The sequence below is a fragment of the Buteo buteo genome, chromosome 1 (assembly GCF_964188355.1).
Source record: "Buteo buteo chromosome 1, bButBut1.hap1.1, whole genome shotgun sequence".
NCBI lineage: Eukaryota > Metazoa > Chordata > Aves > Accipitriformes > Accipitridae > Buteo > Buteo buteo.
In genome coordinates, this window is record NC_134171.1 from 1,575,790 (window position 1) to 1,588,076 (window position 12,287).

Consider the following 12,287-nt stretch of genomic DNA (forward strand, 5'->3'; position numbering starts at 1 on the left):
TATTTTTAATCTGCAAAAAGCATTGGGACTGATGTGATTAAGTATATTTAGACATGCAAATCCATGGACTTCATACAACAGAAAAGTGGGCCAAAAAATTGGAATTCCTCAATATTAAATGTCCACTTTTCTATAAACACCACAAGTTGTCCCAATAATTTCAACACTGAATTTGCTGACTTTTCTAATTCATAATGCAATATTGGTGGAATATTTTGCAGAAGATGGAAATGTGATGCTATAATAATGAGCAATTGTTCAGCGACATAAAACCAAGAATAACCCCAGCAGATGCTTTCTGTGTAGGCACAGATGAAGACTTCAGACCCTGCAGACGCCCAGGCGTGATCTCCTCCTGCCCCAGACGCCTCTGGGCTGTCCTTGCTGCCCACAGCACCGGAGCCCCAAATCTCACTAAACCATGGGCAAAATCAGTAAATCAGCTCTGCTAACCCTTAAGAGGAAAATTTCCTGGCTTGCCCATGCCATCTTGATTTGCCACATTCTTAACACAAGCCTGATGCACTTATTCGTTGCTGCTTTTTTTTTTTTAAAACAATTGCTCTGCAGCCACTTGAAGATGGTACAAAATCCCCCAAACCATTACCTAGATACATTAACACTTCCGAAACAGTGAAAACAAATGTACAATAAGTACTCTCCGCAAGTTTTAAGAGTTTTACTTAAAAACCAAACAAACCTCGCATTAATTGCCCAGAAATCCATTTTCAATTTTGACAAAGTGGTTTTGTGGGGGGTTTAGTTTGGCGGTTTTTGAGTTATGGGGTGTTTTTGGTTTTTTTTTTGGGGGGGGGCGCAGTTGTTTTGGTTTAGTTGTTTGGTTTATTTAAAAAGCTGTGGATTTGCACTCAATATCTCGCAAATAAAAGTGAGTATATCCAGAACAAAGAGACCCAGGAGGAACAAATGAGAGCCCCAAGCAAAATGGATGGTCAAGGAGACCTCTCTGCGTTGGCCAAGCCTGTAGGCTAGTGCATCAAGACTACCCTGAGCCGGGTGGTCCTCCAAAGATGCCCCCTCTGAAGGTAGGAGCTCAGCTGGCATCAGTGACCAGCCTGGCTGTACCAGCCTCTACAGGTGCATCTCTGACGGCACGGAGAGGCAACAGCACAGGGACTGTGGTGCAAAACCAAAGCTTCTACATACAGACCCACAGGATGGGATCACATGGACCCAGCAGACGGGAGAAGGGGCAGGGGAGATTCCTAAATTGATGTCTCATTTTTAGTGGCCTCGGGGCACTGAGGAGTTTGATGGAAAGGTAGAGAAAACACCTGCCCCGGTGTTTAAAAGAGAGAAGATGCTGATCTGGAGAACTGCAGTATACCACAGCTAAACCAAGCCCAGATTAAAGTGCCAGAATGGAAGCAACGGAGTTAAAACACAACAGCACAAGGATCAAATCACTGGGAACAATACAGATTAACAAAAAGAAAAGTTAATTTTTCTAATAAGTTTTATGTTTAACATAAAAGGAGAATCAATGCAGAGTCTTTGTCTAAGAGATGATTAGACTCATAAGTGCTACACGGTCAGACACCACCACACATCCCAGAAAATCAAATCCATCCCTAAGAGTATTAGCTTCAGATTAGGTATCAAGAGAGCAACTCTTAATTAATTAATTCTGTTTACTTGGCTTTGCAGCACCCTTATTAAGAAGAAATCACTTTTTCTTCCCAAAATTGTTTGCGTTATGGAAAGAGGATGAGAGAAGGCTGGCTCCTGGTTTCCAGCAGGGAATGTGCAGTGGGCTGAGCCCTGTCACTGCGTTAGACGTGACTCGCGTGGGACACAAGAGGTGACTGATGTGCGAAAATTAACGGTCACTTATTGATTTCCGCCACTGTCAAGCTCTGTATTTGATCTCTGGCTCCATGAAGTCATCCCAGGAGCTAAACACTGAAACCAGTGTGTTGACTTATGGACTTGGAAAAAGGCGACTGGCACCAAGCTACAAGCTGACGTTCACATGGGTTTGAAATTTGCCAAGGAAAAGAAGAAGAAACCTTCCAGCCAACCAGAGAAGGTTGGCGATGAGCAACGCTTGTGGGCCAAGGCTCCTGAGCACAGAGCAATGGCTGCTGGGGAAAGGGATGCTCCCCAGCCTTAGACACCCATCAGGTCTTCGTATTACTTGGCAGTTACAAAGTTAAATGTTTCCTGATGCCCAAACTTATTGAAGGAAAGACAATGACTGCACACACATTTCTTTGAGGAAGGCATTTTGGATTCAATGCACAGCTGGGACCTACTGGAATAGTCAATGGCATCGCCTTCATGTCAACAGTCTCCCTTCCAACAGCTACAAAATCCATCCTGCTACTCGCAGTGAACGGGACAGGCATCCGTGCCTTGCTTTACCAGGAATAAGTAGGGCCTCTTTTTCACCAGGATCTGCCATGCCAAAAGTGACCCGATGAACGACGGTTTCTGGTTCAGGAGGAGGACTGATGCTCTCTGCAGGACGAGCTGCAGGCGTTGCTCCCCTCCCCTCTACACCTGATTACTTGGGCTGAGAGCAGGGCAGGTTGTAGTCATCTGTGGAAGAAGCTTCGTTGCCTTTAGCAAGTCACTAGATTTAAACAGACTATCACCACCAAGGTACTGTCGTAGCCTTTTCTGAGTGAAATTGGGATTTTGGTCTTCTGATGACTTTGACCATCCCTATCACACAACAGCTTGGTTCAAGAGACAGCCTTCCACCACTGAAATATCGCAGGGTCACCATAGTAAACCTATGAAGAGCAACACCTTAAAGCAGTGCCAACTAACACAATTTCAGGTGAAATTTGTCTTGTGCAAAGATCCACTCACCTGGAAAGCTGATGGCATCTAAAGAGCAAAAAGAGCAGTTGCTCCAACCAACCTGGAAGGCCACCATCCTCTGCGTGAAGTGGGATTGCTTTCAAACTCATGCGAAAGCTGAGCGCGAGCCCACGTTTAAGTGGCTGTCTTCCAGAGGTATTTAAAAAAATCGACGGGGTGTCATTTTCAGAAGTAAACATTTACCACTTATATTCTATTTTGAGCATTAAAGGGAAAACAGGCTGTCACAGATACGGCAGCAAGACAAACACATGGCAAAGCTGAACTCCCAACAGAAGCTTAGAGGCAACAGACAAATAAAAAAGAAAAGCGGAAAAAAAGCAAATACAGCAATTATCCTCACCGCACAAAAAATAAACCAGCCAGTTACGCTGACCGCTGCAGCCTGATACGAACCCCCTCACATTCCAATAAAAGAGGAAAAACCGTAACAGTTTGGCTGTGTCGAAGATGCCCAAGGTCAACAGCTGGAGACTATTTTGGCTGAAGCTGGTGGGACACTCAAGGCTGTCATACAGAGCAGCACAGCAGAAATCACATCGGGGGTGATGGTCACAACCAGCTCCCACAGACAGATCTGGAAGTGTTTGGCTTTTTTTTGTTTTTAAATAATGTTATTTTATTCGGTTTGGGTTTTTTTGGTCTTTAACCAAATGACACTTAATTTGTGGAGTAACCAGCTCCATGGCAAGGTTTTTCCTACATAGGCATCAAGGGGGCTTGGCACTACGAACTGCATCTACTTGCTTACAAGCAGGAGTGAATACACCCAGTAGCAAAAGCACAACTCAAAGATTTTGTAACCACATGTAATCGTGGGATCCAGGATATAAGAGGATCCAGGTTAAGAGCATGCACAGGAACACAAGATTTTTCCCTCACTTTGCGTTGTCAGAGTCAACAAGCGACATCTACTTTTTCCTTTTTTTTTTTTTTTAAATAGGCAAATAAATAAATAGAAGGAAGGGCAGGGGGTGGAGAAGGGAAGTACCTCGGGACACAGCTGTTGCAACTGAGCATTGGGCAGTTTCTTTGAAGCCTTACGGAGGCACACAGAAACACAAAACTGGGCAAAGGTCTTTTTATAGACGCTTGGCAGTTTGCAGCAAATCTTACACTGGGAGGCTGCTAGGGCGTTTTTTTTTGCATATACACATATGCAAAAAATGCCAAGGAAATAGAGGATTCCAATATCTGCGTCTTTTTCCTTGCACACCATCCAAATGCATGGCAGGGTATTTTTAATTAACTGCTTTTTTTAAAGTCTATAGCATGGAAACAGTTGTGTGCAGAGCCCAGCTCACCCAAAATGAGCAGCGTCTGCATTGAAGCGTCCAGCTGCTGTCTGGTCTCCTGAGATGCTTCAGAGCTCTGTGCAAGGACCTTCACGCAGAACATGGGTGGGAAAGCACTTCTGCCAGTCCAGGTTAGGCATACGATAGCATTATGCTGTGAGAAATGCTAGGAACTATAAGCTTTATCCTTGTTAGCCACTTGATCTAACTGCAGAGGCTCTCATTAATCATGCAACCTTCTGATCCCAACTCTCCCACCAGGCTGCAGGTTCAGCCCGTGGCATCAAACTCCCATTCCAAACCTGCTGCCTTCTGCTTTCTTTACATGACCCTCTTTTTTAAACAACTGAAGATAAGAAAGTCCCATCTACCTGCTCTCTAAAATACTCCATGCTGTTACGAGCTGCACTGCAAACGCCTGCAGTGCCTTCTTGTGCTGCAAACGGCATCAGCAGACAGAGAGGTGCAGCAGCCAGCAGAGAAGCAGCTACCAAAATTCACACAAAACCCAAAATACACGGACAGAGCATGTCACAACAGCTCAAACTGCTTTTCCTTCCCCCCGAGGGTATCTCCACAGTGTGGCTCAACACCCCTGGCCCAGCAGTAGGAGGGAACCCTAAACTGAGTTGTACAAACCTGGGGCGTTTGACTTGCCACGGTGGCAGTTTGGCAGCCTCCCCCAGCACTGAATATTAATTTTCCAATATTCAGATGTGCTTCAGAGCAAACACTGCAAGCAAACACGACCAGCAAACCGAGAAAGGATGGTGCTGTAAATTCACTGCAACCCCTGGGAGAGGACAGCGACCCGCGGACTTGCTGGGTGGGCTTGGACAAGGCACGGGGTTTATGCTCCTCAATTTTCTCCTTCTCCTGTGCTCACCACTTGGGTCTCCACAAAGATCATTCATCTCTGAAGAAGACACCAAGACCCTGCAACAAGAGGTGTCAAGGAAAAAACGTGGTGCTCCAACAGCGGAGACATCTCAGCCTGCAAAGGAATTAAACCCATAAATAACCTGCATTTAACAAGTCTCTACATATACACAAGAAGCATGAAGTAGCCCTAATTTTTCTCGGTCCTATTTGTGCCACCTTATGTGGAGCAAGGCTCTCTCCTGGTGCCTGCGTCCATGGGCTGAGACTTTCCGAGTTACTTGACGCAAACCAGAGCCGTGGCCCAACCATGATCGGAGCGCGTGGCTCCACAACTGGAATGAAGGAGGAGAAAAAAAAAAAAGACATATTTCATCCTCCTCTTTTGTGGCTTTTATTTTCTTTTGTATTCACTTTGGGAATAACATTCTTTCCATTGGGAAGAGCCTGATTTTCCATTAAATACAAAGCAGCTGCCATTTTGGAAACAAAAAGTTGATTAAATACAGATTTTTTTTATTTTTTCCCTAACATACGAAGAGCTAGAACCATGCTTCTTTCTGCTGATTTATCAGGGCAAAGCATCTGCCAATTATGGCAGCAGGAAGACTTAAAGAGAGTGAACTGAATCGCTTCATCTTTACTATATAATTTTATAATTATAATTTGATGTTCAAACTAAAAGGGGAAAGATCTCGAGGCTTGGAGCATACTGCACTCATCCTCGCAGTGGAGCCCTTCAACACACTGACACCAAGGGTTTCTCACCCTTTGCACACACATGGATGCTCCAGATTCCTCATTTACGCAGATTTCTGCTTGCCGAGATGCCGAAGGAAGGGTCGGCATGTTGCCGTGACGTTCGGCCGCCTGTTGGAAACGCAACTAATACATGACTTAAGGCCCAGATGTTAAACAGACTGGAAAAAAGGATGAGCTCAAAACAAAAACAACAAAAAAAAACCCCAAAACCCCAAACCAAATCCCACCCACTCCATTTCCACTCCATGAGCCATCAATGCTCAATTCAGATTTTTTTTCCAAGCAGAGCTGATTACTGAGTGACCAACACAAACAGCGTATGAAACTTCAGCTCGTTTTACATTTTTCCAAAATCTAAATCTTACATTAAATTTCCATTTTCAATATTGAGACGTTATAGTTGAAAAACAGAGAAAAGAAAAAGATGGATGGTGAAAGTTGTAGAAATTACTGTTATCTTGTTTTTTAATTAACCCATTGGGCTCTCCTTATTTATTGCCATTCACGAAACGCAATGAACAAAGACCATGGCGATCATGAGAAATCCATAAGGATCTGCACTTTTATATGCTTTTCTTGCTCTCTCTCGCTATTACGTCTAACCTAGGCTGCAAGATCCAGGGAGAATGTATCCCTGTGTAAAGGCACCACCATGACGGTCACGAAACGACATGTCCTCAATTGCGGCCACTTCAACCGCACCAACAGCACTCAACCGCGCTCACATGGCTATCGGCTCCGAATGACGGGCATGAGCTCCCAACGCTTCTCCGTACAACCTCAATTCAAGTGGTCCCTGCGTGGGGACCCCAAAGCACATTGCACTTGAAGGTTGGGCTCCTCTAGGGCAGGCAGTTCTCCTCCCATGGGTAGGTTAAGGAAGATAGCTGGGGGCTTTGGATGCAGACGTGGTGTTCCTCAACATTCCTTTGCACGTTCACAACTTAAGAAGAGCCTTACAAGATTTCAGGTTGCCGGTGGATGAAATAAGAGGAAAGCATAAAATTGCGAAGTCTATTGTTTCGCTTAAATGTGAGCCTAAAGGGGAAAAAACCCACCCATACTTTAACTTCTGTTAGGGTTTTTGGAAGGTACACGCTGGGGCTCTGGTGCAGGAGGCGGCAGGCATGTTCGGATTCCTTACGCTGAGGATGGATTTTCAGCTGCCAAATTCCCCGCACCGCATATCTGATTCTTTGTGTATGTACGTGCATGCAAAAGTAAGCATAAAATAGCTTTATAAATCTAAGTTTGTAAAATAAAAATCAAAGCCAAACATGCCAAGGTGACTACACAAAGGGAAGCAATACCTAGGGAAGCGTGCACACCCTGGTTTAAAGGATTTATGGGACTGGGCATTTTAGCTTCAATTAATTTTGAAAGTGCTGAAAGCAGACAAGAAACCATGTAATTACAAGATAACTTGGCTTACCCGGATTCAAGTTAACTAGCGCTCCTGGGTTAATCAGAGGTCAGCCTTCTCCCCAGCCAACAAAGCTAAATCCACCGTATTTGAATGCTTTGCTCCTTGCTTTAAAGCAACCATTAGTTCTTGTTTCGACCCCTTCATTTTGGTGAGTATTTGGGATTTTGGAGACACTTGAGAAGACCAGGAAAGCAATGCACAGCCAGCAGACCGCAGCAAGGCGGGCAGCACAGGACCACACAGCCATGCAAGCGCCGCTCCAGTCACCAGCCCCTCTTCTCCCCACCAAGGCACCCTCGTTTTACGGGCATTTTGCCCAACCTTCAGGGCTAGCTGGTCTGAGCAACCCCCCAAGAGACTCGGGATCACCTCTGGAGAGCAGAGGAAGCCCCTGAGGACCGTACAGGGAGGATTTTGGATGCTGCTCATGCCCTGTCCATGTCTGCATCCCAGGCAACTCGCTTTTACGTGTGTCTGTGTCTACAACGCCAAGAAACTTCCAGGATTAGCCACAACTACTTCCCAACGGACATTTTAAACTCCATTACAATAACTCCTTTGTCCTGCTATTTTGTGCAATCAGATTTTTATTTTTCAATCTCTTTTAGACAGATGGATTAGTGATTTATTTCCACCAATTAATACAAACTACCTAGAGAACAGAAAATTAGAGGGGTTAAAAGGAAAATTAGAATCCGTTGCAGTTAAAAACAAAACCAACTAAGAGCAAGCTAGCAAAGTCTCACCATATAAAGGGATTACTCCACTCCTGACCCTTTCCAGGGGACCTCCAGGTATTATTTTTCATTGATTTACCTTAATGAAACTAATGCACCCCTCTCCATAGGAAGCTGACTCCATAGCTGTCTAGGCACTGGATTCAATTAAAGAAATAAATACATCTGGCTTCTAAATGATTGAAAGTCTTGAAAAGCCAGAGGCAATACCAGTTTCTGCATCTGTCTCTCTTAGGACACCCTGCCCTAAGGACACCACATAGGACGGTCGACATTCAACACCGCTCCTGGAAACCCACGGCCGCGGGGGGATGCCCGAAGCATCCCTGCCCGCTCCCCGGCGGCGCGGGCAGCTCCCGCAGCCCTGCCAGCAACCGAGCCACAGCTTTGATGGAAGCTGGCCTCAAATTGCTTTAACAAGGCTCTTTCTTTCCAGAAGCTGGCGTTGATTTGAGACCTCAGTGTTGACTTAGAAACCCCCAGGTGCCCGGAGCCTGCAAATACTCAAGGCTTAGCTATGCTCAGTTTCCAGGAAAAGGGGTACAAGCATCCAACCGCGGCATGAAATATCAATACTACCATGGCAGCTCAGCATTAAAATGAAGAGCAGGGGTTAAAGGCGGAAAAGCAGAAGCTGGGGTAAAGGCTACGCCTCCACGCCGGCCGCATCTCACACCGCACAACCGCGTCGAGCAGGGCTGCACCGACAAAAAAAACGAGGCACGCTTTGCTCGCATGTGCCTTGGCTTGCAGACATGGGAATAGAGGAAACAAGGTAGCTCAAGAGCACTTTGTTTGCGATCTATCCGCAGAAATGCCATGGCTTTTTCTCCCGCACATGAAACAAGCAGAAATGACAACAATTAGAGGGGTTCGTTGAACCAGAAGGCAGGTCCAAAAGGTCTCCTTTGCTTTCTTTGTGCTAATTGCCCTAATCCAAACAGGGAGATAGTAAATGTCAAGAACCCACACTATTTTGTGGATAAAATACTACGCTACCTCTCTAGCCAGAGGGAAGGCTTAGCGGTCCAAGCCCCGGGTCAGAGCACTTAGACCAGGAGGAACGTCAGGCTGAAATCCCCACGGGGCATTTGTCTGAACAAAATACAGGGAGCGAGGGGGGGTGGATTTTACAAAGATCTTTTCTCTTTCAAGCGGAGGTTGAAGATCCCATCATGCTTTCCCTAATAACAGGCATTTCCCCTAATTCCCCACACATTTAGGGATGCATGGGGGATAAAAGGAGCCAGTTAAATGCGACGTGCTCTAAAAGCAACAATTTAGCAATGCTACTGCCACAGCACGCTTGTGAGTGACCTGTCTGGAAGGAAACCCTTTCCCCTGCTCTCTTGGTTATCCTATTGATTTAAACTTCTACTCAGTCTTTTCCTTTCCTCCCTTCTGAGACTAAGGACCTTTTCTGGTTCAACTCACCTTTTAACATTTGAGGTGCGAGCAGAGCAGACCAAACGCGCACGACACGCAGTCTTGTACTCACCGACATTGTAGAGTGGACATCTACATCCCCCTACAGAGGACAACACAGGGAGTTTAAAGTCAAACGCAGAAGAGAGCAAAGCAACAGCGAGAAAGGCAGAAAACACACATCGGTCATCACCCATAGTTGCCTACAACCCATCAACGCTCCAGCCGAGGCACCGGCTGCTGGGCAGTTGGCAGAGTATTAAAAAAGCAAAATATGGGTTCCCTGAACCAGGTCTAAGGAGGATGAGGAGGAAATCAAAGTACCACAAGATCAGTTTTATTGCTGTTAAGTACATTCTGCAAGTCAACACCCACATGCCTCTGCTTTCCCACCTGTAAGATGGAGGTGATGGATGTCAAACCCTAGTGAGTGACAGCAGGGGAGAGCCCCAGAAAAACTTGCCGAGCTCTTCCGAGGTCAAGGGGACATCACCTAAGCACAGACAGGACTCTTGCAAATCTAAAGAAAGTGTCTTTGGTGCTCATATGATGTTTTCGTGACGGTTATTTTCCACTTGGGTTCCTCCCAATGTGGTCAAGGCTGTGGTTGGTGCAAAGTTCAAGGCATTTTACTTCCATGCACAGTGTCTTGCCTTTTAAAATATTATAGAGGGATTTGGCTTTTTAAATAAAAACATAGGTAATCGTTCTCTTTAAAAAGAAAATAAACACTTCCAAAGCTCTTTCTACCAAAGCAAGAGCTGCTGGGGCTGGCGTATTCATTCGCAACTGGGAAGAGATGCCAATATGGTGAATAAGGCAAAAACCTTGCAGGCAGAGCGGCCGCGGCATTCGCACTGCTCCAGCTGAAATCTGTGCCTGCCATCTGGCAAAAATAAGCACAAAAGAGAAAAAAAAAAAACCCAACCCAAAACCCCCTTTGCAGAGAGTTCACGCTGAACTGCTCAAGACGGCAGAGGTTAGAGTTTGTTCGATCGCTGAAAGATTGCTTCCCCTTCCCGGGTTAGCATCACCTCTTGACCTGCCCTGATTACCTTCCAAAGGAGGTTATCAAGATACAAGACTAACAGAGGATTAAAGGAAACTTAAAATAAAAACAAAACAGCCCCCCCCTTTCCCCAACTCTGCTCCCCTCCCCCAAGAAAACATCCTTGCTTTGTTAACCTGACAGTTCACTGTAGGTGTTGACACAACCCTCCATCTTTGAGAAGCTTAATGTCAACAAATCAGTGTGTTTGGAGTAGCCCTGTCAATGCGATTTACATTAACTTGTCTAACAAGAAATAAAAACAACAATCAGCCATCAAAGACAAAAGGCTTTTTCAGTCATTCTTTTAAAAGTATTATGCTGGAAATGTTAATTTTTGAGGCCATGGCCCTTTACTTGCTGAAAACCAGAAACCACCTTTTTTTTTTTTTTCCTAAAATACAGGGTTATTTTTTAAAGGTTTTTTTTTTTTTCTTAAAAAAAAGTATTTTCTTTTAAAGGAGGCCCGAGCATCCCATGTTAATAAGCTCAGCAGCAGCAGTAACCAACTCTCCCTGGTTAACGCAGGAAGAGGGCAGCCTTGAAGCCAAATGTTAATTATGCTTTGATTTCCACCAGCGTGTTATTTGCTTTGAGACATTTTGGGCACTTAGCGGAGCATTTTCGAATTGTGGCTCTAAACCACCATGAAAATTTCATGCAGCAGTGGTATGCACCAAAACCCCGTTAACTTCACCATGAACTTTTCCTTCCCCCCAGCACACACTGTACCCACCAGCATGCCCTTTGCAGATGGGGGCCCAGTGTCCCAAAGCAAAGCTGCAAAAAGCAAATCGATTCCAGGGATTCCTAATACCAAGCGGTTTTCACCGCCTGCCACAATGTCTACTCTGATGCTCTAAAGGAAAAATTAGGGTTTGCAATTCCTGCTTGAACACCAGAGAAAGCGGAGACTGTGCCACTCCACAAACCAGGACTAGCTTTGGTCTGGGTTATTTCTCCTGCTTGAGCAGCGGGGTTGGACCAGATGATCTGTTTGCCCAGAGAGGTGGTCGATGCCCCATCCATGGAAAAATTCAAGGTCAGGTTGGACGGGGCTCCAAGCAACCTGATCGAGTTGAAGATGTCCCTGCTTATCGCAGGGGGTTTGGACCAGATGACCTTTAAAGGTCCCTTCCAACCCAACCTGTTCTATGATCCTATGGCCTCCAGAGGTCCCTTCCAACCTCAACCATTCTGGGATGCCCCCCAATAAACAGAGGAAAAATTCAGCCTCATGTATCCAAAAAGGGAAACAGAAAACCTAACGCCCAAATCTTGACTCAGAGTCACCTTTTAGCTCACTCAGCATCTCTGCTCCTCTTTACCCCCTCTCTGAAACATTGACTGGAGTCAACCGGACCCTTCAAGGCTATTTGATCTGCCTTGCAGCGAGCTGAAGCCTTGACCCCAGAAAGGTTTCCTGCAGACGAGCAGCCCCGTCCGAGACAATGGGATTACTCACACCCGTCATGTTAAGGAGCCGCCTGCATTTTTGCAGGCTCAGGACTTTCGGCTCCATTCTATTACAGGACAGCGCTTTTTGTTGGTGTAATTTTAGCACAGTAACCGCCAACATGCCCAGGCTGAGTTTCTTTGATCAGCAGGTGAAGGTTTTTCTTGGTGTAATTACCGTCGTGACAAAAGGCAGGTGAGTAGCTCAGCTCCTACCACTTAGTCATCTCCTGAGACTGCCACTCTTTTCTTCTAAAAAACTTCTCCAAGTTCCAATACTAGGAGAACGCTTTTCACTTTTTTAAAATTGCGTAAATTCAACCCAAAGGTACCAGATTATCAGCTCTGGAAGACAGGGGTATTTCCAAACCAGCAAAGGACGTGAGAACAGGAAGGGACAGTGTTGCACT

General features: G+C 45.6%; 1 protein-coding gene across 6 annotated transcripts in view; it reads right to left on the reverse strand.

Annotated features, from left to right (window-relative positions):
• Positions 1 to 12,287, reverse strand: part of EXOC6B (exocyst complex component 6B) — a 307,343-nt gene that overhangs the window by 92,157 nt on the left and 202,899 nt on the right. For 4 of the 6 annotated variants that reach the window (XM_075042264.1, XM_075042035.1, XM_075042433.1 and 1 more), the window contains one exon: positions 9,448 to 9,477. The exons of the other annotated variants lie outside the window; for them this stretch is intronic. In XM_075042264.1, the coding sequence (XP_074898365.1) occupies positions 9,448 to 9,477 (30 nt within the window). The remainder of the gene's footprint in view (positions 1 to 9,447; positions 9,478 to 12,287) is intronic. 6 annotated transcript variants of the gene reach the window in all.